Below are 24,620 nucleotides of genomic sequence, written 5' to 3'. Positions count from 1 at the left end.
GATTTTTTCTCGAGGTATCGGCAGGTTACCTCCCGCATTAGGTGCTCTTCGGGAGAGTCCATATTAGCTAGGAACTGCTAGAGTCGGGGGACTCTAGAGTCAGGGGTCGTCTCAAGGATTCACGACGAGAGCCCAAGGGAATACTGGGAACCATACTGGTGACACCCCTTACGCCTCGACTAGCTGCCCGGTGCAGGTCGAGACCCGGGTAGTATGATTGTTGAGAAGAATTCACAGTTCACAACATATAACCCGTAAATTATTGACCTGGCCAACAGGGGGACGCCTATTCTGCCGGTACCGCGTTGAGAGATACCTTGATGCCCACCCGAGCCAGGAAGTTCGACGGAGACCCCCGTAACTCTCAAAATCCCTCAAGCTGGCCTCAAGAGACACGTGTACACGCTTGAGTGTACGCACTCTCCGTGGGTGCCAATCGACGATGAGAACATCTTTCTGTTGACAGCGAGCTCTTGGGAGGAAGCAACATACATTTCAGGCCCTTTCAACATCCACCGAAACATCACCCTGAGCAGGCATGTCAGCTATCCACCGCGACCGGGATCATGGTGCCCCAATTGATGTCTCGGTCGATGACTCCACTCGGGCAAGTCCCAGAATAATCGAGCAATCTAAGTACAGCGATTTTACTTCCAGGATGGTTTTGGTGAGACGTACGATTGGTCTAAACAGCGATTTGCCTACCGTGTCGGCAGTATGACAGGAATTCGAGGACACTTGATCAATGATCACCGCGTTCTAGAGGATTTCGTTCTATCCTATACACAACCTCAGGAAAGCCAGCATTCCTCAGTCTAGTCCCAAGTCCGAGGCTTGCTCTTGGGATGACTTCTTGAGCGGAGTTGAGTTCCAGCCTTTGCAGGATATCTACCTTTCCCATATTCCCATACTCAAACTTCTAGTCGCAGCCCAGAGATATGATTATAGATTGGGCACTCATAGTAGCCGATCCTCAGCTTGAGTCTCTACAGCCCATGAAGACAACATCGCAAGCCGTGCCTCAAATATATAAAATCACGTGATTTGATCACGTGGCTGGGTTCGGACCCTGATGCGGGGGAGCGAATCATGGGTGGCAAATGATTCCGAATCCCCAGCCAAACAGTCCGAGTCTTGGTTGTTGAACTTCGCTGCTGCGGACGTCGTCCTCGTCTCCCCCTTTCCCACCATCTCTCTTGATCTCACGCCTTGGTGGGTAAACATCATGGCGGGAGCGTCAGGTCACCTTTTGGTCCCCAAGGCCATGAGGCTGATCAAGTACGCCGTTGAGAAGTCGGGTCGCCTCATCCGTGAGAAGCTTCCGCAGGCAGCAAAGCCGGTTGAGGCCAACGCCGAGCCTGCATACGCCCGTGTTTCTCAGCGACAACCCATCAGCCGCATCAATCAGATTCGACAAGCTCATAGCAGCCGTCTTTACAGCACAAGCCGTGCAACTATAAATTCTGCCAGACACTATTCTTCGTACTCTGGCACCTCGACACGAACCCGGGCATCTTACCCATCTTCTCGAACGGCCGCCGCTGTCGGTCGATCCACTGGCCGAGTTCCTTTTGCCTCGACCCTTCGACCAAGTCTCACAGGTGGCACGCTCTGCCGTTCAGCGGGAGGCTATGGCTTAGGAGGTGGTCGTGTTGGCGGAGCGAGATACTTCTCGCACTCACCTACTGCCCCGGCGCAGGTTGTCAACAATGTCTCACAGGCCGTTCGAGCCTTTTGGTTATCTGGGCAAAAGGCGCGATTCGATGGAGCGACAAAGACTGGAGAGAAACGATTCAGGGCCGTCTCGAATCTGCAAGAAGACGCCCGACAAAGAATGGACATGTCCTCGGCCAATGCACCCGGCTCGTTCATCGACTTCAAAGTCTGCCCAACCATCACCGCCGTCGGCCCACTCAGCAACATCCCACGCTCACCATCACCATCTTGTGATGACGAGTCCGAGCAGCACTCTCTGAATAACACCAAGCTCATGTCCAACTTGGCTGTCGACTTTGCCCGTGCGCTGAAAGATCTAGCCGCAATCATGAACGACTTGAAACACCTGGCAACATTGGGCGACCTGCCTCTCTTCCTGCACGACAACAGCACCCTCCGTGTTCGTTTCCCTGGATGTGACTCGGACACCGTCGAGGGCCTATGCAGGGAGCTCAACATCAAGCGAGGCATAGTCGGACAGGACGAGGATTTTGACTCTCAGAACGGCACTGACATGGCCCTGATGTTTCCATTCGCTCCGAGCAAGACCGCGAGTGAAGTTTGTCTCGAGGCTCTGGCCAGACCTGCGAAACGAGCCAAGCGGGACTGCGTAGACTGGCACGAGATGCTCACTCCACCGCGGCGGCAATCCGCAGGCTACTCTCATGTGTCTGATCGAGGTCGATCACCAGACAATTTCGAGGTGGTCGACGGTGCCTTGGGTACTAACCCTTGGGTATCATCGCCTTCGGGATACTCTAGCCTGCATGAGAGCGAGCTAGGCGAGGGAGATGCTGCCATGTACTTCTTTCAGCCTGAGAGGGCAAGGGTGGCTGGTCGGGATCTAGCTTCCGTGAGAGACAACGGATACGAAGGACTGGAAGGAATTTATCGGTTCATCGAGGAGTGTGACCGAGTTCGATCCTGAGTGGATTGACACTTTTATGCTGTCGCCGTCGAGTGCAGCCGCTTGGAAAGGCGTCCACTCTTTAGTACTCACGAAGTTTTTCTTTGAGTTTCGTGTCTTTATATAGCAGAAAGAGCCACAATTAGCGAGCCTCAGAATGGAATGAATCACGTCTCATCATTGATCATTATTGTCATCCGCGGTCAAACATCGCCGGTGAAGTTACACTACCCTTGTCGTTATCTTCCTTACTCAGAGACGTGTTATTGGGGTTTCCCGCCGAACTTCTGGCCGATCCGGGCTGATTATATCCTGGAAAGGGGATTTTGACTTTGGTGGCACATTTGTTAAACAATAACGCAAGGTATCGCAAATCCGTGATACAAATAGCAATCTCGCAAACATAGGTGTCTATGCTGGGAATCCCCATCAATTACGTCGCCCGACAACGATGGTGGACCGTCAGTCTGCAAGGAAAATCCATCATTCCGACTTAACGTCATGGGTCAGAAGAACGGTCGCCTCGAAATCGCAACTGTTGATTCTCTTTGCTGAGTTGATCGTTCTTCTCCTCCAACTGTTGGATCCGTTCGTACATCTCTTCAAGTTCGCCCTGGGCGCCAGAGGAGAACTCCTCGATAATCTTGAACACGCGCCACAGTCGACCGATGACAATGAGCGAACCTGCTTCTTCGACCGGGCCCCTCAGAAGGACGTCGACTATAAAGCCTGCGACGATTACGACGGAATCGAAGATATGGAATTTCGACTTGAAATACCTGTAGGGCGCATGTGTTAACAGAAGACATGCGGGGTTGATTGTGCACAAATATTGATGGCAACTGCGCCAGTTTTGAAGCAGACCATGGAAAGGGAGGGGCTTGCCGGGGGGGAGGGGGGCGCAATGGGGGAAACAAATCGTACCCAAGACCAAAGGCGAAGATGCAACCTAACAATTCAGCCATGAAAAGGCACGAGAACACAAGGCTGACGTAGCCCAAGACAGAGTTGACGAGTTCCCAGAACTCGAAAGGGAAGTCCTTGTCGCCCCCATGCTCGCACACGTGAAGCGAAATGATGAAGTCTGCAAAGATACAAGAGATGTCGACCGTGACGAGGGCAATGACAAAGTAGTGGCCCCATTTGGAGGAAAAGAAACGCTGGAGACTGGTGCGCAATTTCCAGATAGAGGAGTCCTCGCCGTGGATCTTAAGGATGTGGCAGGCGATGAAGTCCCGCGACGAACGCAGAGTCTCGAGGTAACGACGGTCAGAGGGGAGGAGGGGGGTACGGTCGGTGACCTCGTTGTCGAGCGTTTGCGTTTCGGAATCTTCCATGTTTTGTGTTCTGATACTCGTTGGCGCCTGGTGGTATGGGAGAAGAAGATTGAGAGAAAGAGGACGACGATTACCTCGTAGCTTGGGGTGGCTACGAGTAGATGATATCAGCTGAAGGGGATACGAAGTATACACATAGTTGTGTTGACTGATGCTTTGAAGAGGGTCGACCATTCGCCTGCTCGGGTTTGGGGGACTACACGCGCCTTTCTCGACGAGGAAGCCGCGACTGCGATTGGCGGATAAGGCCTTGCGCGGCCGATTGGCTCTCCCAAATGCAAAGCCACCGACTCCGTGCATACCTTAACTTTAAAATAGCTTGGCACTCGGAATATAGTTATTCCTTACATGGCACCTGCTAGCGATGTTATCTCTCTGCTCCCTACTCTTATCAATCCTTTAAATGACGAGTGAGCCCGTTAATCTGTTCAATGATATTTGGAACTGTCAAATTGATTATTTGAGACGCAATTCATCGTTAAAACATACAGCAAATTGATTGTTCGTGTTTTCAGCCACTAAACTTAAGTAACGAGATGTTGCAGGCTTCATTGGTACTAACTCGGCTCTCTTTATCTATCTCGGTAACAATCCTTCAATCATATTCAACATCAAGCCGATAAGACTGTAAATCAGACTCGCTTTCAAAACTTCCTTTTGTTCCTCAAAAATTCCTTTTGTTTGCTCCTCATCAGTTCATGTCCTTTGCTCCGACTTAGGGCACGGAGAGTAATCTCGCCGGCGCTTAGACGAGCACTCTGAGCTTCCCCTCCAAGGAAGACCATTTAGGACCTGACCACATTTCTACACCGGAACTCCTTCATCTGATACTAATGAGTGCTGTCAAGTATTTTCTTCATTTTGATAGAGTACATGGAAACTACACACTCCAGTCATCCTTGCTTCGGGGATTGACAGAGGAAAGACTCACCAACATGCCTGGCTCTTAGTACTAGGCAACACTTTCCCCAGCATCAGAAAGCCTTATGACAACGATCTTACCTTGTGCTGGCAGGCGCTGCTGCTATGGCAAGTACCACATCTGAAACCTGGCAAGTGCAATATTGCACTCAATGACGAAGGCTTTCGTCCTGAGAGACTCCCTCCCTTCTTTGTCCAACATCATCATTCATCATCTAGTTCTGCTTGCATGCTCGTTTCATTCTTGCTGATACTGACCTTCTATGACATTCTTTGTATCCCATCAAACGGCCGAGCATCTCGTCCAGATCATAAGCCGTCTGACTACCACAGATAACATTGACCACCCCGGAGAACTTGCTCTAAGGCGGCATCATTGCAGTCCGCGTCCGAACATGTCCACTGAAGCCGAGCAAAAGTCGCGCGACGGTCACAATGACGACAATTTGGCTTAGCAATCTGTTGTCTGGCTACTGATCATGTTGTTCTGTATCCTTGTCTTTGGCCTGTTGGCGTTTTGCCTCCAGTTCCTCTTCAAGAAAATCGAACAGATCATCCCATTCCCCATCGGTCGGCAGAGTCTGCCGGGCAACACAGCAGAAGGTCGAGAGCTTGAAGATGATTCAGTGCACAGACATCCCGGAAACCAGGCTGTTTCCGTCGATGACCAGCGCCGCACACGCTATCGACGAGGACAGCGTGGTTGGGAACACGTTGAACAGGCTGAAAACTCCGATATACTTGGGCAGACGATTGGGCAAGAGGGAGACATTCTGCAAAATATCGCCGATGGGTATTCGATAGTCGTGGGCGCTGAACAGAGGGGTCCGGGTGCTCCTGCGCGGGCGGCCTACGACAATGGTGCTCGAGCATTGCATGTTAACGGGGGAGACAACATCAATGATCCACCTCCCGCATATACATTCACAAACCAGGTCCCGGCGGAGGTGGACGATGAGCATCCACGTCGAACTCCCTCTGAGACATGGGACTCTGAAGAAACAGCAGTAGACCGAACAGCAAGCCATGCTGGGACGTGACTTCTGTACGTCAGAGCAGAAGATCATTCGACACCACCGACTCAAGACATGTGGGTGGGGTGGGCCAGGTGGATTCGTTCCCACTGAAGGAGCGGACATGTGGAACTCCGAAGGAGACGCACTTGGATTACAAGTCAATGCAGGGATTGGGTGTCATGAGATTGTTGAGGGTTTCGTGGCGGATGATAGGATGGCGTGGTTGACAATTGTGGGTGTAGTTTCACCCTGGATGCCCGTCGATGTAGAGACGTCAGAGATGTGCTTTTGGTTGGAGTTTGCGATGAGAGCTATACCAGGGATCGTACTTGCTCAGGATAAGAAGAGAATATACGAGTGAGGGTTTCGACGGTACTGAATCCATTGAAGAAACAAAGTTCATGCAATTCTCTCAAGAAAACCTGCCTGTTTTCCGCTTTTCTCCTGCATGTCATAGCCATGATTCCATTACGGCATAATGCACATTTGAGGTACCTATTCTATATGTCAAACCCCATGGCCAGTGCAAACAATGCGGACTGCGATTGCCGGCTTCTCACTCTGCCAGGCAGCCAAAACAACGAAAACCCGCCTGAACGCCTCGCTCGAAAACGACAGGACTACTGTACGCGACAGAACAATGGTGCCGGCACACACCCAAAGAGAGCTCGGGCGCAGCAGACGATCCCAAGGACAACAACAAAAAGGGGAAGATAGTAACCGTAGTTGTGTTGTTGCATGGAACGACCACACCGCAGACAGCGGCGCCCCGATACGCACGCACAAGTACTCGACTCGGCTGAACGAAAATTTCTAGATCCATAACACACAGACGCAGAACAGAATAGGGTCCGGGCTGATTGATCACTGATTTCCAGTTATCCTCGCCGATTTACCACCCGACCCTTTCTTGTCGGAGCCGGGAGCTACACCTGCAAACATGAACGACAACAGCGCGACGCCAACGACAACAACGCTCGAGACCAGGACGGCGACCAGGCCCCAGTGGAGCACGCTGAGCTGTTGTCTCCTCATCATGATCAGGATCGTGGCGGCGATGGCACACGTCTCTGCGGAGACGACGCCCGCGACAACGCCGGCATCGACCTCGACATAGGCTTTCCTGCGGCCCGTTCCCAGGAGGATGCTCGACATGATCAGAAGCACGTACGATATGGCGATCAATCCCGAGTAGAACATGAATAGCATTTGTTCCAGTGCCTTTTGACGCGGAGTGAGAACCTGACCAGGGCGATAAGATGTTGAAGTTCCAGAGCGCGGCCGATGCGACTGACGACGCCTGTTTGCCTGCCGCGGGGAACGTTGAACAATCGATCCTTCAGTGTCCGAACCCGACGTGTCAAAATCGTCGTTTTCGCCGCTGAGCAACGGCGAGCGTTCTCCCGCAAAGCCATCTTGGCCTTTCTCCGAATGAAGCGGCAACCAAGATACAAGCTTGGTTGTGCCCCGACTGAGGCTGTCGTACAAAGCTCCAAACGCCTGTGCCATCTTCTCGGCACCGGGGAATGCAGGCTCGTCAGGGTCAACATAAATCACATAGCCGCCCCCCTGATTGACATCGGAGTCCCCATCGTCGAACTCGTTCCAATATCTGACGGGAGACGGAGCTCGTTCGGGAACCTTGATACGAGCAATCTTCTTCCTGCGGGGCTTGTTCGCGACTGCCGACACTCTGGAAGGTCCTGTGTTGCCTTGTTCTGCGCTTTCGGATGTGACTGAAACAGCTTCAACAGTGCCAGCGGAGAAGATACTTCCTTGAGGTCCGTCGGTCGACGAAGGCCCAGAAGACGTGCCAGCCATATCTGCAACATTGAGCCGCGAGCGGCTTGCAGACCCTAGTCTGCTCATCCGCGGCGAAGTCGGCACCTTTCGAATATCTTTCTGCAGGAGAGGATGCCAGGATGGTTCTGCCAAATCCTTCTGAACAGCATGAATGGCCAAATCTTCCAGCGTGAAGCCCTCCACGCGCTCCACCAAATGGGACTCATCGAAAGCGCGTGCCGCAGGTGGTATGCGTGCGGCCTCCCATCGAATATGAAGTATCGAATAGGGGAAGACATCTCCAGTCTGGGTCTGCGGAAGAGGTTCTCCAATGTGGTCCATATCCACGGAAGTCACGGTGACATTAGAGTCAAGTGTCGCCCAGATTCCCATCTCCGTAGTATTGGTCAGGCCGAGGTAGCGATTACGAGCAAAGTGAACATGAGCCAGCGGTTGAATGTCTCTGTGTTCTCGCAGGTATTTGCGAACGATGTGTACATTTTCCGATGTGCTACTGGTTGTCTGATCACACTGTAGGGCACTGACCAAATCCTTGCGACTGACCGTGAGCATGGTGCTGTCCGAGGAAGTTGGGGACAGGCCAGCTAGAGTGACAATTGCCTCGGGTGCCGAGCCCCAATGACTACTCAATGCTATCCGAGATGGTCGGGAGATGCCTTGGTCTTTGGTATACCGATAAGCATTGTCAAAAATGGCCATATGGGTGAGGAGATTAGAATCCGACTCCAGGGTTGGTCTCTTCCTGGAAGCGATGGACTCGAGTGAGTTGTTCCTGGATGGTGTTGAGGAAACGGAGGCATCTCGCATGTGTCTCAAAAGCAGAGCACGAGTCTCGTCAAGATTGTCCTGGTGAATCCAGTAGAAGACACTTCCTGCAGTTTCGCCATATGGCACGGTCAAGATGGCCGCGTCAAACGCCAAAGAACCCCGAAGAACTGCCTCGTTGAGTTTGGTAGTAGATGACCTTTTCATTGAAGCAGAGATACGTTTCTGCTGTTTGTCTGATGCGGACGAGGGACTTCCAGGTCGACCGGTAAGCATGGGACCAGCGAGTTCCTCTGTTAGGATTGCTTTCTGCTCAGACAACTCCTGAAGATAATCAGAAAAGTCTGTCTGTAACTTTTTGGAGGAAAACACTTCGACGTCCAATCTGGTCTGTAAAGCTGTAGAACCAGTCCATTTCCGGTACTTTTTGAGAATCTTGCGAAAGGCCGTCTTTTGCACGGCAGCAAAGCGCGACAAGTTCTGTACCTCATCGCCGATACCATCGACGTCCTTGATCAGTTGTCGGTACTTCCTGGCTTGTATGATGGACTTATGCAGAGCGTTATCTTCCACGGCGCGCTGTGCCAACTTGATCTGCTTCTCGACGTAGGCCAGGCGCCGCTCAATCTCGCCCTGCTTACTCCGAAGGAAGAGAGTCACATTGTTATATTCGCCCTCTATTAAAGTGTACAGTTCGTTTTCCAACTCTTCCCACTTGCTCTTGCCCTGCACAGGTATACCCACAGGAACCACGACACCTGCGGAGGTTCGGATCTTGATGAGGTGCTTGAGTTCGTTGTACTTTACATTGTAGGCGGTCCATTTCGGGACAGACCTCTGGTAGAGGGTGTCACCAAACTTCATTGGCAGGTAGGATCGATAGTCACTATTCTGTAGTGATAGGGAAAGTTGAGTGTCTGCGGCGGAATAGAGAAGATATACTCCATATACATGGAGGGGTAATACAACAATAGGTTGGGAACCGCTTCGGACGAGCAGAGCGCAGTCAGGTCTGGGGATCAATCGAGGCCGATCGTAGATCGTGTACCAGCAAACGTATGTGGATGATGTTGGAGGATAAGTTGTTGGTACATAATTCGACCGGGAATTGGGCGAGGAAGGCCTAGTGATTCCTATTGCCAGAAGCTTGCTGTGAGAGCAAGGTCGACTGGGGTGCTTTGATAGGCTACGCAGGGACCAGGGTAGAGAGGGGATGAAGGTTATCGCAGCTGAGTATATGCACGGACAGAGGAGAACAAGAGTTGTTTCAAGCAATAGTTCGTCGATTGGCTTCGCCTGGCTGCAGATATATTCATTGGCACGAGGGGAGGGACTATCGCAACACGACGGCGAGAGAAAGATAGTGACGGACCCTGGCCACTTCAGCGGGTCTTGCAGGTGGCTCAGCACAGGCTAAATGCCCCAAACCCACCTAAGCCCGCCTGGAGGAGCCTAGCGCAGTCAAGAGTTCTAGGCTCTCAATGGGGCCCAGGGGGCTGCCAACACCTGGCAAATTACGGACCTCGGTGCTCTGGGACTAAGGTATCCTAGCCATGAAGCTACCCAAACACAGGTATCATGAGTTGGAACGACGACTTTCTTATGAGAGTGATATGCATGCTCTAATGCATCAATCTCGCCCTGTCAGCAAATCTCCCGGACACGACAACGTGATTGCTTTTGACTGTTTGATTCGAAGCTTTGCTCACATGTGTTATTAATCTTGATTTAGAATCATCCGAGGTAAAGTCCAAGCTTTTCATTTCTGGTTTATTGCTGCAGTGAAGAGACCCAGCAATCCAGAAATCCGGAGTTCAAGCACAGGCGCCACCAAGGGCAATGAGTTAGTGACGCCAGGATGTTTTTCCTAGTGGCCACGGGGCTGGTGGGCTTCATGTCTCCTCCACCTGAGGCTCCCCGGCAAAAAAACTAAGACGAAAAATTGTACTGCATGTGATTCTCCAACTGGGCGTAGTCAACTTTTATCGTCAGCGGCTTTTACCAAAATTTTCCTGTAGCGCACTGCGACCGACTGCAACACTCCATACGCTCCATCAGTGGCTCGACCAGCATTGCAGCCAACATGACTGCGGTCGCTGCCACCAGTGCGGCCGGTGCAATGCCCGATGCCAGTGGTCTGCTCGCAAGCCTCACAGACTCGACACAAACGTTTCTGCAACCCTCGTCTGCGCTACACCTCGAGGCACTAGCATGTGTTAAGAGCCTCCTCGACCCTTTGGCCACCAATGTCGCAGACACACAGAAGGCGAGACGCGATGAGAACAGAAAGAAGAGGAAACGTGGAGATGTTGAGCGAGAAGAGGAGGTCCTGCACCTGCGACAAGTTTACACTGGTGGGTTGGGAGTGAAGCAAGTATGGGAACAGGCTAGACGTGTACTGGACGCGGCATGCTTCGAGGTCGAGCGGGAAATTGCCGTCCAAAAGGAACTCTCTAAGCATGACTCGCTGACGAACGGTATTAATGGCCACGCCACTGAAGACGAGGATCTTTCCGAAGACTTGGATGAAGAAGCGGACATGCCTGGGGACGAAGAAGAGGCAGAAGATGATTCTGACCAAGATATGCTTGACGATGGCATGGACTTTGACGACTACGACGATGATGAAGAGGACATCGAGGACATGGAAGATATTGAAGACGAGGAAGAGTCTGGCACAGATGCGGAAGAAGCCAATGCCGCCACATATCTGCCCGACCCGAACGGACTCAATGACGGCTTTTTCTCCATCGACGATTTCAACAAGCAAACACAGTTTCTCGAGCAGCAGGACGCACGAGGGGAAGATGACAACCCCAGCGATGAGGACGAAATAGACTGGGATGTCGATCCGTTGACCATGCCATTCCACAAACCAAAAGGCGGTCAGAATGCCGAAGACGCAGCAGCTCGAGATGATCAAGCGGATCGAGATGACGACGATGATGAAGACGATGAGGAAGACGGCCCTACATTTGGCAACGCCGACCTCAACGCCGACGATAGCGACGAAGACATCTCCGAGGGTGAAAACGTCGACCTGGAAAACGGCATGCCTACAATCTCAAACACCAATGACATCCGCTACGCTGACTTCTTTGCACCTCCACCGAAGAAGCAATCAAGGACCAAACGGATGCGAGCCCTGCCGAAGACCCAACCCGCCCCTGAATCCAAACTGCGCGACGCTTCTGAACTCGAGTCCGACATGCAGCGCGCCATGGCCGATGTACGGCGGGATCTTCTCGAATCCGACGAAGAGCTATCTGGCACCGACGGCTCGGATAACGACGAGCTGAAAAAGAACATGTCGACGCACGAACGGCAGCGGGCCGCCATTGCATCCGAGATCCGACGCCTCGAGGCCGCCAACGTCGCGAAGCGAGATTGGACTCTATCCGGCGAAGCCCGCGCGGGCGACCGGCCACTCAACTCGCTGATCGAAGAGGACCTCGAGTTCGAACGCACCGGCAAGCCCGTCCCCGTGATCACAGCCGAAGTGTCCGAGGAGATCGAGGCGCTGATCAAACGGCGCATCCTCGCGCGTGAGTTCGACGAGGTGGTCCGCCGGTACCCGGACGCACTCGGCGGCGCCAACGACATGCGCCGCGGCCGGGTCGAGATCGACGACACCAAGCCGCAGTCGGGTCTCGCGGAAATCTACGAGCAGGACCACCTCCGCGCCACGGACCCGGGCTACGTCGACAAGCGGTCCACGGCGACGAAGCGCGCCCACGACGAGATCTCGCGGCTGTGGAAGGAAGTCTCGTCGCAGCTCGACCTGCTGAGCAACCTCCACTTCAAACCCAAGCGGGTCGAGGCCGAGATCAAGACGGTCGAAGACAAGCCGACCATCAGCATGGAAGACGCGAGGCCCGTCGGCGTCGGCGTCAACGCCGAGGAGAGCATGCTCGCGCCGCAGGAGGTGTACCGGCCAGGAGGAGGCCAGGACAACAAGGGCGTCGCCGCTGCAGACGGCATCGTGTCGCGCAAGGGCGGCGCCAGCGTCAACAAGGACGAAATGACCAGAGAAGAAAAGATCCGGAGGCGAAGGAGAGAGAAGGAACGCATGAAGAAGAGCGGTGCCTCGTCCGTGGCCAACAACAACAACACCGGTGCGGCCTCATCAAAGTCCACCGGGAAATCCAAAGCCCAGGACCAGGCTGAGCTGCTCTCCGACCTGCGCAAGGGTAACGTCAAGGTCATTGACAAGAAGGGTGAAGTGCAGGACATCGTCGGCAACGGCAAAAAGGCTAAACGAGCATCCCGCGACGGCACTACTACCACTACAAGCGCTGTGTCGTTGAAGTTGTGACGAATGACGAGAGAGATTGCAACAATAGTACCTACTTCGTACACAACGCCTTCATTACATACCTACATAAGATACCTACCTACCTACCTACCTACCTGTCCTGATGCGGGTGCACAGTCAGTGGACTATATGAATCCCTGAGATATCTGAACGTTATGACATTTGCTTATCGAGTACACGTGCAAATCTACCTAGATACTCCGTAGATACCGATATCCTTTTCATTGTTGCACGCGTTTCCAAGTTAGAACGGCCGAGGCAGAAGTCAAACGTCACAAATGTTGACGACAAGGTAGTAAAAAGTCGAATGTATGGTGTATATCGTGTAGTAAGGTGCACTATAGATGGTAGTATTGTAGTATACTGCCAACGAGAAAGACTATGTAATGATGGTATCGTGAATTTAGAGACAAAGAAAAGCTTCAAGGGGGTATCTATCCGAAAAGGGAAAAAAACACACACGCACAGATCAATGGCAGCAGCTACCTTAGCCACCATCACCACCATCATCGTCTGAGTAAAAACGACTAGCTTTCCCAAAAACGCTGTGGGCACCATTATCCTTCAAGAACTTTCTTTTCACACTCGTCAAACTCTGTCACACAAACGCTGCTTGTCGTCGATCGTCATTCATTGTTGGTACAGATTAGAGTCCTCGCGTGGACTGGTCCCATTGTCCCAGTCTCGAGACGTCGCCAAATTCCACCACAAAATAATGATTGCCAGCAGTAGGGATATCAAAAGAGATGTTGAAAAAAGGTCGCTTGCCTCGCTGAAAATGCCGGATCAAATAAAAATAGAAAAGTTTAAATGGTATCACCGCTTCCGTGTATGCAGATGATGGACTCACGTCGAAAGAGTGGCGATTCAATCGTGTTGTTTTTGGTGGAACTCCCCGTGGTATCTTTCGTCGTCGTTGTTGTCATGGTCGAATGAATAACAAGGCATGTCTGGACCTGCCACATCATGTCATCTCTGTTCATTCATCTGCCGTACGACCATGGACCTAGAAAAATCCGCCCAAGAAGCTCCTTCTCTTACTGTCGTTTCTGGCGAGCGTCGGTCGACCATCCCACGTCTTGACCGGGGCCTCGTCGTACCCATAGCCACCGTAGCCATCCGCAGCAGGATCACGGTCTCGCCGTCTCCGTCTGTCTTTCTTGTCTTTTTCATCGCTACCACCACTGGCACTCTTGCCCTCCGCGCGACGACTCTTGCGTTTGGCTCGATACTCGTCAATCTCGGCATCAGTCATGCCAGCGTACCTATCATGATGTCGACTGCGACGCTTGCGATCGAGCTCGTCCTCAGCTGGTCGAGGCTTCTCACCACTGGGATCCAAGATTGTACCCTCAACAGGCGGAATCTCTGGAGGTTCGTCTGCCTGGGAGTTCACCCACGAGCTCGTCTTGTTGGCAGGCGGAGCAATCCCCTTGCCACTCCCACTTCGACTCTCATGGTACTCCTCGACCAGAGCGCTAGACCTCTTGCGGCTGGATTTCTCACGAACTTTGTCTTTGGTTTTGCCCTCTCTTCGCCGCCTTCGTTCCTCTTCTTCTGCGTAGTACGACTTTCGTCGCTCTTCTTTGGACTTTTCAAGGTCACCCCCTTGTTCGGCCTCGAGTTGGGCTCGTAGTCGCCTCCGCTCTTCACGTCGTCGTTCGGCATCGGCCTCTAAATCAAGTTCTTCCTTGCGGATCCGTGCCTCCTTCTCTGCTCTTCGAGCCCTTCTCTCTTCGCGCCGCCGTTTTTCTTCTTCTCGGTCCTTTTTCTCACGCTCACGTGCTCTGCGTTGGCGGGCCTCAAGATCTGCTTTTTCGCGATCTCTCCTCTCCCGGCGGCGTTGCTCACGCTCTACTCTTTCTGCTTCTTCCTCCTGATCACGAGCTTGCCGCTTGGCCTTTCGTTCGGCTCGACGAGCCTCCATGTCAGCATCAGTTTCGGCAGGAGCATCTGTGGTGAGCCCTTCTTCGTCCACAACACGGGCTTTTCGCTTGGTTCTGTCCTTGGTACGGATCGGCAAGCCTTGGTCCTCGGCATCGGTGAGTGTGGTGCTTCGGAGCCTTTCGCGATCCGAGTCAGCGTTTCTCGGACCTCCAAAGAAGCTGCTGAAAAATCCAGTGGACTTTCTTGAAGCGGTATTACTCCTCTTGAGAGCTGGTGGATGGTCAACAAAGGCGACGTCATCTGGACCGCTTGTAACCACAGGGTCTCCATGACCAGCGGCATCAACCATGACAACGTCGTCGTCGTGGGATAGGTCCTTTTTATGGGACTTTACCTGTGTATAATAAATCCGTCCGTCAGCTTGGGTCACTTTGGCAAAGTCTGGCGACCAGGATGGCCGGACAAGTTGCCCTGGTGTGGACGAGGAGGTAAAGTCACCTACCTCTTTCTTAGATTTTGTTGCCTTCGACTTAGCTTTCTCCGTCGTGGTGCCACCATTGACTAGAGGAGTATCATCATGAGTATGGATCATCACCATGTCATCATCGTCGATTGGGTATGGATCGGGAACATCTGGTTTCATGTCAATACAGATGAGATTAGGGTGAATATCAGAAATTGGAACTCACTCGACTTGCTCTTGACCGATTGACGACGTTCAAGTTTGCTACCTTTGATTCCCATCAGCTTTGCCGCTTTGTCTGTAATTCGAGGCTCTTCTTCTGGAGGAGGCGACATGAGGCCATCCACGGACTGTCGCCGAGACGAAGATGGTCGAGAACTTGCAGCACTGCTGGACCTCCGGGTAGTGGTCTTCTGCCGCATAGCTGACGGCGGAGGACCACCGAACATGAAATTTGAGAATGATGTACCACGGCTTGTCGTCGGCCTTGTTGTCTTCGTCTTGGTGTCCTTCTCAGAACCAGATGATTTTGAAAGCTTCTCGGCATCCTTCTTGTCCTCTTGATCCTTTTCTTTGGGTGTTCGTGTTGACTTGGAACGTGTCAAGCCGGTGGGTGACTTTTCCTTCTTAGGTATCGGCGCTACGTCAAGATCCTCCTTCTCAGACTTCTCTTTCGTCGACTTCTTCGGGGGAGGTGCAGCGCCCCAGAATCCCCATGATGAAGTGGCAGATCGCTCAACTTTCGGCCGTTCCTTTTTACTAGCTTTCTTCTCTTCGGGTGGAGGTGTTGGCAGTTTTGAAGGTTCCTCGTCGAGCAGGCCGACGTCCTTACTCGCAGAAGTTTTCGTTGTTGCCGTCTTCGATGATTTGGTCCCTTTCTTGTCGACAGTCTTAGCCTTCGACTTAGACTTCTCCGGCGACGGCGGCATGGATGGGTTGTCGGTCCCGAGAAAATCGTCAAAGTCGTCACCAAACGCGCCAGGGAAGCTTCCAGGTACTGCGTCTTTCGACTTCTTTTCAGCATTGATAGTAGACGCCTCGGTTTTCTTACTGGAAGACTTTGCCTCGACGACGGTTGACTTCGAGGCTGGCGCCTTGTCCTTGATCTTTTTTTCCTCTTTGGGTGGTGGCGCGTCTTGAGGCGAAGCCAGATCCTTAGTCAGCGACGTGTCTCCCTTCGACTTCTTTCCGCTGTCTTCTTTTTTGCCTTCCAATGCTTTGATGCGCTCTGCTACCGAAGAACTCAACTTATTCTTTCCAGATGTCATTGCCTTTGCCGTCTTGGAGGAGCTTGCTGGCTTTTCGAAGTCAACATCGAGGTCGAGATCGTTCGTGAGGTCTGCTAGCGCGTCGTCCTCATTGGACCACCCCTGTTTGACAATTTCCTTTTTGGCGTCGGCCTCCTTTTTGCCAGCTGTCTTCTTGGTTGTCGACCCACTACTACCCCAGATACCAAAGTAGTCTTCAGTCTTGTTGCTTTCGGTCTTTTCCTCCTTGCTGGAAGTAGTCTTTTTCAGCTTGGAGGTCTTGTCTGCTTTTGTGCCGGAAGTCGGTTCATTAAGGGCCTCAAGAAGGTCATCTGCTTCCTTGTATTTACTGGATTTAGTCTCAGTCTTAGACATTTTGCCAGATTTTGTCTTAGACTTCTTCGCAGCCGCTGTAGCCTCTTCTTCAACCAGCCGAGCTGCTTCAGCCTCTTCAGCTTCGCGTTCGAGTCTCTCTTCCTCATCTTTCCTGGCTTGCTCTTCCGCCTCCTTTTTGGCCTTTGCTTCTTTCTCTTTTTTGGTTAAAGACTTTGTAGCGGTGGTCGTTCCAAATCCCCACGCGCTACTTTTGCTGATCTTGGTACTGTTCTCCTCGGTAGCCTTTGATTGTTCCTTTTCTAGGGTTGTGCTCTTCTTGGAGGAAGACTTGCTCTTAGTTGTCGTCAGCGCCGCCCATGTATCTCCGTTATCCAGCATTTCACCGGAATCTGGCTCCGGAGTGAGACCTTGAGCAGGCGGGCTTGGTACAGGAGGAGGAGGCTCATCCTTGGCTTTGGACTTCTTACTATTCTTCTTGTCTTTCGTGCCCCAAGATCCCCAAATATCGTCCTCTGGAGGTTTCTCAGGCTCCTTCGGCTCATCGAGCTCGAAAATGCCCTTTTTCTTGCTCTCTTTACCACTCTTTTTATCTTTGCTTGTTGCACCCCATGTTCCCCAAGTGTTGTTCGCATTGTCTTCGGCTGGCTCGGGCTCAACTACAATCTCAGGTTCAGCCTCGAGAGCTGCTGCCGCGGCCTTCTTCTTTGCCTCCTTCTCCTTTTTCTTTTTGTCCTTCGCAGAAAGACCAAAACCGCCCCAAGTATCGTCATCGTTCGCGGGTGGTTCGGGTTCGGGTTGAGGTTCATGCACAGGCTCGGGCGCAGCCGGTTCATCGTCGAAATCGAAGAATCCCTTCTTCTTTGCCTCCTTCTCCCTCTTTTTCCTTTCTTTTGCCGATAAGATAGGCTCTTCTTTGGCCGAGGGTTCTGGTTCTGGAGGCGGAGGAGGAGGTTCTTCTACAACATCAAGTAGACCCTTCTTCTTTGATTTCTTCTTATCCTTGGCGGACACTGTACCCCAAGTGTCCTCCGGCTCAACTTTAGGCTCCGGCTCGATTTCAGGTTCAGGGACTGGGGCTGGGTCATCATCAAAATCAAAGAACCCCTTTTTCTTGGTTTTCTTATCTTTTTTGCTGGATGATGTTCCCCAGCCACCCCAAGTGTCCTCCTCCTCCTCTTTGATCTCGGGTTCCGGCTCAGGCGGAGGTGGTGGCGGTTCTTCGGGAATGATCAATCCCTTCTTCCTGGCCTCCTTCTCCTTCTTTTTGCGTTCTTTTGCCGACAGACCTGCCCACGAAGATATGTCTGCAATGTTGTTGGGCGTTTCTTCTTTAGCTGGCTCAGGCTCAGGATCGGGCTCTACTATGGGATCAGGGATTGAGGGCTCTGGGCTCGCTAGTTTTCCTTTTTTGCCCTTTTTATCCTTCTTGCCAAAGCTCCAAAGGTCGTCTGTCTCAGCAGGAGCCTCAGGCTCAGGTGTCGGAGCCGGCTCCTCTTCGACAAGCAAGCCTTTCTTGTTCTTCTTGTCTTTTTTGCCTTTGGCTGTTGCAAAACCTGCCCAGGTATCGTCCTCGGCCAGAGAATCGGCAGTGGTACCCTTATTATCCACTGCTCCCACATCGACGGACGCGGAAAGATCATCGATCGCGCCTTTCTTCGACTTTTTGTCCTTCTTCTTGGAACCCCAAGCGGAAGCCATCCAGTCGTCGCCGTCATCAGCTGCCGGCTCAGGTGCAGCTGGAGGATCGGGAAGCGCCAGAAGATCATCGTCTAGGGTGCTGAAGCCCTTCTTCCCCTTCTTGTCCTTCTTGCCGGACCCTAGCCCCCAGCTGAAAGCATCATCCGTACTGCCGACATCTAGCCCGGGGTCTTTCGTCTCGACCACAGGTTCCTCGACGATAGCACCTTTCTTACTCTTTTTCTTGTCTTTCTTGGTAGAGAACGACGCCCACTCGTCTTCAGCGGCTGGTTCAGGTTCAACTGGCTTCGGCTCCTCAATAGGGTCGTCGTCCAGCCACCCTTTCTTCTTTTTGTCCTTCTTCTTCGTAGAGGTACCCCAGCCACCCCATGTGTCTTCTTCCTTGGGCTCTGGCTCGGCCGGTGCCGGCGGGTCCTCCTTCTTCTCTTCCGCAGCACCTTTCTTCTTCTTGTCCTTTTTGCCCACAGTTGCAAACCCCCAAGCATCATCCGTGACCTTGGTGTCTCCACCATCACCATCACCATCAAAACCGAAAGTAGTCTTGTCACCGTCTAGGTTCCCAAAGTCAAAGTTGCTGAAGGTGGAAGTTTTCTTCTTTGACTTGTTCGCGCCAGATGACCAGGGATTGTTGTCACCGAAGTCGGCAGAGCCGTCCTTCTTCTCTGCTTCCTTCTTGGAAGATTTCTCGTCGGCCTTTTTGGTTTCATTGTCAAGCGAGCCAAAGTCCCAAGTTTTTCCCCACGCGCCAAAACCACCACTATCTTTCTTTTCGTCAGAACCGAAGCTGAACTCTAATTTGGGAGCGGTGTCATCCAGACTGATGTCTTGAAATGCAGCACTGGCCGGAGATTCCTCGGTCCCCTGGAAAGTCAGTATTCTCACAATGCAGATGGCAGATCAGGTCTTACCTTTTTGTTCTTCTTCTTTTTATCCTTCTTGGTTGTGAACCCTGTGGTCCAGTCGTCGTCAGCGGCAGCATTGTTTGTCTCGTCTGCCCAACTAAGCGGGTCAGCAGCGTTAGCAGCCTCTGCATCTTCCTTCTGCTTCTGCTCCTCCTCTTCTTGCCTTTTCCGCTCTTCCTCTTCTTGCTTCTTCTTGTTCTTCTTCTTGTTCTTTTTGCTGCCACCGAGATCCCAATCGTCGTCCCCAGCACCACCGTTGTTGTCGTCTCCGCCACCATCGCCACCAGCACTTCCTCCGTTGCCACCGTCTCCGCCGCCGCCGCCATCGCCGCCTTCCCCAGCAGCGTTTCCTTCTCCTTCATTATCTGATTCAAACCATTTGGCCTGCGCAGCCGCTTTCGCGGCCTTCTTTGCGGCCTTTTTGCCGCGTGTTTGTACACCACTCGGAGTGCCGAAGTCTATACTGAAATCCATTCCTGAATTTTGTGACAACGTCCGGCACGACGGTGTGACAGACTCCAGGGGCTGGCTAAGATCTTTGGCGCAGGCACGTGGTTCGGATAACAGTGAAGGAGGCAGAGGCTCGGCTGCAGAGGGCGGTGGGCAGGTTCCATATGGTGGAGGAGAGCCTGTTATTTCCTGTATCAAGGCTGCGACCAGCGCAGTCACTTTCTGATAGACCTCATGGTTTGAGGTCAGACTCTGTATATCCCGTCAGGTTAGGTCCAATCCACGCGGCGAGGAGGCGGGACGATAAAGTAGATTTGGGGAAGTAGGACCACAGCAAGGATCGGGCGTGAGCTATCTGCGTTAAGAAGGAAGGAAAGGGCTTTCTTGCATACCCGTTGAGATGGCTTGCTGTTCTCGAGGATGGCGGTGTGCGTGCTGTAGCGCCGATCGGCTACGATTGGGTAAAGAGGTATCACTGCCCGCATTTCACGGCAGTGCGACCGAAGGAGCTCATCCATTCCAATCCTCCACCACTTCGGGATCCTTTGTCGACGAAACGCGCCGTCGCTGACATCTGTGGCTTGCGACGCGGCTACGAGAGCCGCCATCTTGGGTATGGGCGTAGCGTTGCGGCAGGTGTGAATGGTAAAGCATTTGTCGCGGTGTTCAAAAGGTCGCAGAGGGCAGATCAGAAGGTAGGAATTGAGGCCTCTCGGTATAGAGCCCCTGTAAAAAGCGATAGCAAAAGTGCAACTGTGGTAGAAATGCAAACAGAGCACTCAGTCAGGAGGTCACAGAATGCAGCAACTTGGTTGGACGCAGTGCGTGCGAGACGAAACGAATCCAGGTGACGCTCCCTGCCACACAGACTGCCACCAAGCCCCTTGCAGACCAGTGCCGATCCCCTAAATGGCGAGCAATCGCATCTATCGATAGCGATACACAAACACTTAGGCCGGGAACAACAAAAACCGAAGCAGTCGAGTATACTGGATATAGTGTATTTATCGCCCTTAAACCGCTACGACCACCTCTCTGACAACGATGCAAAATTTTCGATTGATGCCTCATACCCCGTTTGAGTGCAGCAACAACAATATGGCGGTGTTGAGCCTCGGGCACACCTGGCGAATGACGCGAAAAGCCAAAACGGGGGCGCGTTCGAGCAGCAATGAATAAGATTACGGCTTTCTTCACCGCTACCAGAGCTGGACGATAGCCTAAGCGAATAAAGACGCGCCGGTTACATGGGCTCCCGCTTTGGCATGTTTTGATGGGCCAAAGCTACCAGACACTGGAAAAGCTCGGGTGTGATGTGCTGCCAACGTGGACGGGATAGGGAGGAGCTGATAATGGCATAGTTCGTCCTGCCAGGCGGCCCATTGGCCCGTCGATGCGGCGAACCGCGCCGGGAGGAGCCCAGAACAACGGCAGAGTGGCCCACGAAAATGCCAGGCTAGGATGCTCACGGGGCACCAAAGATTTTCGACGGTGAACCCCCAATCCTCGACATGCGGAATATCGTAGACTTCAGCTACCAAAACCACAAATGCTGCCCTGGCTGATAACTGGTTCTCGAGTCGAGTGAAGAAAACCGGTGAGACCCTGTGAGTCGATACAAAGTCGGCAAATGGCTGCTCGGACGAGGCGAGCCATGATGCAGCATGCAGGGCCCGGGACGTCTGTGACGTGACGAACAGGTCTTGCAGAAACCCGGCTGTTCCCGCCATAGGGCCAACTTGCAGAATTAGCTACCTTGGGCAGCCTTTGCGGGCCAAAGTCCTTCGCATACCAAACCAGACCAGAGACAAGGGACGCCGCTCACCGACATAATCCATTGGCTAAGTTTGGATCAATAACGGCCTGCATCAATTGATTCCAGCTGGAAAAAAAGGATGTTCATCTGGTTTCACAAACTTCCTGGGAGTGCATCTGTAGGAGTGTGGCCTGTCTGAGGAATATGGCTTGTAGCTGAGAATCTTCGCTGTAGATCATTTGTAGAGCTTACTAGCCAGGTGACCAATCTCGAGGTGGTCACGCTCAAGCCGTCGCGAGGTCTAAGGTGTAACTCTCAATCTTCGTCGGAGGAATAATCGCCTAGGCCAAGAACTCCGGGCGTAGACTTGACTTGAGCGGGCGATGATTGATTTGCAGCCTCAAGCGGCTTTGCAAGCTCTCCGGATTCTTTTGGGGCTGTTGGCTGCTGAGGTGTGTTGTCGGCGGAAGACGAGAGCTTTCTTGTTTTGTTGGATGCAATGGCTTTTGACTCTTCATCACGGCGCCGGCGCTTCTTCTGGGTTGTCCACGCATTCTTGCCCACCGGAGCGCCGAGACGTTCCTCTGCCTCCGGTATTTCATGTTCCAACAGATCCTTTTCTGCTTTGGCGCGTTGATTGCGGAAAGCTTCCAGCTGCTCGGACATTTCTTTCTTGACTGCGTCTTCTTTTGCCCTTTCTGACTCGAGGACCGAGTCTAGGAAATCGACCTCGTCGTCGTCAAGAGCACGAAACTGGTTTTTCAACTTAATCGACTCTTCAAAAGCCTCTTGCTTGGCAGCTGTAGATGCAAAAGTGCAAGGTGTCAGAAATCGATCTCTATCTAGAGAAGAACGGAAAGTAGAAGATCAAGTGTTGGATAGCATTCGACTTGCCTTTGTTTCGTTGCAAGACGTCGTAGAGGCTTTCGCCCCCTTCTTGCTTTCCTTCATCCACAGGCTTGGGTTTTTTAAGAGCCTCAATTTGCTGACGAGCCTTGGTCCACGCATCATCTTCCTTCTCGTTTGATCCGGAGCCAGGATCAGTCCCAGCTGTGAAAAGTCAGAATGCTAGACTGGCACTTATTTAGGCTCCAAGAGTTGGAGGATTGGTGCTTTGGGTGGAACGATTCACCGAGAGCGAACTTACCTGGAACAAACCGAGACATTCGATTCAAGGAGACAAGCTCGCGGCAAGCGGCAGCTCTAACTTATCAACAGAAGCCTTCTCGATGCAGGAGGGAGACTCGTGGCTTCATTGGACTCACGACGAGTGCTTTGGTTATTGGCTTGAGCGTGAAGAAAGTGTGGAGGAGAAATTCTGACGAACCATCGGCCGCGGTACGGAGTGCATCGATCGTGCTTTTCGGTGCGAGGTAGAATTGTACCGTTAATCCTCCAGTGCGGGCACGAGTACATGTCGCTTTGTCGAGGCTTGAGAGGTACCTGCAGTGCTTGTACTAGGGGATTGGTCAGGGTACCTTAGGTAAGATATTTGCCTGTTGGTCTACGCTTCCACTGCCGACAGGTACCTACCAAGAGGTACAGATCTCTTCTCCAGCGTTAGTCGCCCAAAGGTGTCAATGCATTCACCCGCCGCACACAGTACGGCACGGAGAAGACGTGTCCTTATCGTCTTTCTTGTGGATAATGGCTCTCGAGATAATCGGCGGCTTATTAGGCTAATACCACCGCCACCTACTGGAGACGGGATATTAGCCCCTCGTTGGCTTGTACCGCACTGTTGCATTGCCCAAACCCAGTGCCCCTCATCGAGTGACAGCCTGTGTGGACAAAAGCCGTCATCGCGCGTCCGCCGGTGTGTTGCCTCAATAAGAAGGCTATGGGCCCTACTGATCGCAATAATCTTTTTTCTTTGAATCTCCATGCCTTTTCTCTCTCTTGTTGCGTCTCTGAGTAGAATCCCTAGAGTCTCTTCTTGCACCATTGCGAACAGCTTCCAGTCGTCCAAAACGATAACACCAAAGTCACGCATCGTGTCGCGAACCATGGCCACCACACAATCTGGAAAAGGCACCAAGTGAGTGTGTTGCTGCTGAGAAGTTCGAAGCAAATGCTGACATCCCCGTCTAGGACGGTGTTCACTCTGAACACTGGTGACAAAATGCCCGGTGTGGGTTTGGGCACCTGGCAATCCAAGCCCAACGAAGTCCGCGAGGCCGTCAAGAACGCTCTCCTCGCTGGCTACCGTCACATTGACACGTAAGATTCTTTTACACTCCAACTCTCCGCACGTGCTAACACACCCAGCGCCCTTGCGTACGGTAATGAATCGGAAGTCGGTCAAGGCATCAAGGACTCTGGCGTCCCCCGGAGCGAGATCTGGATCACCACGAAACTAGACAACCCATGGCACAAGCGCGTGCCCGAGGGCATTGACTCGTCGCTGAAGAGCTTGGACACTGATTATGTCGACCTATACCTGATGCATTGGCCCAGTTCGACTGTACCAGAGGATTTGAAAAAGCATTACGATGACTGGAACTTCATCGATACTTGGTAAGCAGTAGCCTCGTGTCCACTCACCGTACACTTGCTGAACGTACCAGGCGCGAGATGCAAAAGCTCGTTGGTACCGGCAAGGTCCGAAACATCGGCGTATCCAACTTTGTCATTTCCAACCTGGAGAAGCTGCTCAACGACCCATCCTGCAAGATTGTCCCGGCTGTCAACCAGATCGAGGTGCACCCCAACATGCCCTCACCAAAGACCCTGCAATACTGCAAAGAGAAGGGAATCCACGTCACCGCATACTCCTGCCTGGGATCGACCGATTCACCCCTCGCCCACGACAAGACTCTGCAGTCCATCGCGGAGGCGAAGGGAAAGACCCCTCAGCAAGTACTCTTGATGTGGGGTCTGCAGCGTGGAACCTCTGTCATTCCCAAGTCCGTCACCAAGTCCCGGATTGAAGCCAACTTCCAACTGGACGGTTGGGAGTTGACTGAAGATGAGATACAGAAGATCAGCAGTATCCCAGACCGATTCAAGGTTTGTGGCGACGCTTGGTTGCCGGTGAAGGTCTTCTTCAATGAGGAGGGTGATGGCGGTGACGTCCCATCTCATTAATTGAGTCAAACACC

At 52.5% G+C, this 24,620-nt stretch overlaps 8 protein-coding genes across 8 annotated transcripts; 4 read left to right on the top strand and 4 right to left on the bottom strand.

Moving 5' to 3' along the window:
* Window positions 1-1,225: 1,225 nt before the first annotated feature.
* Window positions 1,226-2,644, top strand: PV08_08595 (uncharacterized protein; the record flags this gene model as incomplete). Its single annotated transcript, XM_016382920.1, has 1 exon — window positions 1,226-2,644. One exon carries the CDS (start codon window positions 1,226-1,228, stop codon window positions 2,642-2,644), a length of 1,419 nt encoding a protein of 472 aa, XP_016233623.1.
* A 478-nt stretch (window positions 2,645-3,122) lies between these two features.
* Window positions 3,123-3,960, bottom strand: PV08_08594 (uncharacterized protein; the record flags this gene model as incomplete). Its single annotated transcript, XM_016382919.1, has 2 exons — window positions 3,123-3,402; window positions 3,548-3,960. The coding sequence occupies 2 exons, from the start codon at window positions 3,958-3,960 to the stop codon at window positions 3,123-3,125; spliced, it is 693 nt and encodes a 230-aa protein (XP_016233622.1).
* Window positions 3,961-5,360: 1,400 nt separating this feature from the next.
* Window positions 5,361-5,921, top strand: PV08_08593 (uncharacterized protein; the record flags this gene model as incomplete). The annotated part of the gene is made up of 1 exon (XM_016382918.1): window positions 5,361-5,921. The coding sequence occupies one exon, from the start codon at window positions 5,361-5,363 to the stop codon at window positions 5,919-5,921; it is 561 nt and encodes a 186-aa protein (XP_016233621.1).
* An 840-nt stretch (window positions 5,922-6,761) lies between these two features.
* On the bottom strand, window positions 6,762-9,329 carry PV08_08592 (uncharacterized protein; the record flags this gene model as incomplete). The annotated part of the gene is made up of 1 exon (XM_016382917.1): window positions 6,762-9,329. The coding sequence occupies one exon, from the start codon at window positions 9,327-9,329 to the stop codon at window positions 6,762-6,764; it is 2,568 nt and encodes an 855-aa protein (XP_016233620.1).
* Window positions 9,330-10,548: 1,219 nt separating this feature from the next.
* PV08_08591 (uncharacterized protein) lies at window positions 10,549-12,780 on the top strand (the record flags this gene model as incomplete). The annotated part of the gene is made up of 1 exon (XM_016382916.1): window positions 10,549-12,780. One exon carries the CDS (start codon window positions 10,549-10,551, stop codon window positions 12,778-12,780), a length of 2,232 nt encoding a protein of 743 aa, XP_016233619.1.
* Window positions 12,781-13,786: 1,006 nt separating this feature from the next.
* PV08_08590 (uncharacterized protein) lies at window positions 13,787-20,371 on the bottom strand (the record flags this gene model as incomplete). Its single annotated transcript, XM_016382915.1, has 4 exons — window positions 13,787-15,300; window positions 15,357-19,272; window positions 19,320-20,015; window positions 20,156-20,371. The coding sequence occupies 4 exons, from the start codon at window positions 20,369-20,371 to the stop codon at window positions 13,787-13,789; spliced, it is 6,342 nt and encodes a 2,113-aa protein (XP_016233618.1).
* A 1,463-nt stretch (window positions 20,372-21,834) lies between these two features.
* PV08_08589 (uncharacterized protein) lies at window positions 21,835-22,685 on the bottom strand (the record flags this gene model as incomplete). Its single annotated transcript, XM_016382914.1, has 3 exons — window positions 21,835-22,357; window positions 22,410-22,569; window positions 22,667-22,685. 3 exons carry the CDS (start codon window positions 22,683-22,685, stop codon window positions 21,835-21,837), a joined length of 702 nt encoding a protein of 233 aa, XP_016233617.1.
* Window positions 22,686-23,525: 840 nt separating this feature from the next.
* PV08_08588 (uncharacterized protein) lies at window positions 23,526-24,606 on the top strand (the record flags this gene model as incomplete). Its single annotated transcript, XM_016382913.1, has 4 exons — window positions 23,526-23,557; window positions 23,611-23,739; window positions 23,788-24,036; window positions 24,087-24,606. 4 exons carry the CDS (start codon window positions 23,526-23,528, stop codon window positions 24,604-24,606), a joined length of 930 nt encoding a protein of 309 aa, XP_016233616.1.
* Window positions 24,607-24,620: the final 14 nt, after the last annotated feature.

Source organism: Exophiala spinifera (genome assembly GCF_000836115.1).
Source record: "Exophiala spinifera strain CBS 89968 unplaced genomic scaffold supercont1.6, whole genome shotgun sequence".
NCBI lineage: Eukaryota > Fungi > Ascomycota > Eurotiomycetes > Chaetothyriales > Herpotrichiellaceae > Exophiala > Exophiala spinifera.
The sequence above is the reverse complement of the archived record's forward strand: the minus strand, read 5'-3'. Positions and strand labels throughout refer to the sequence as shown.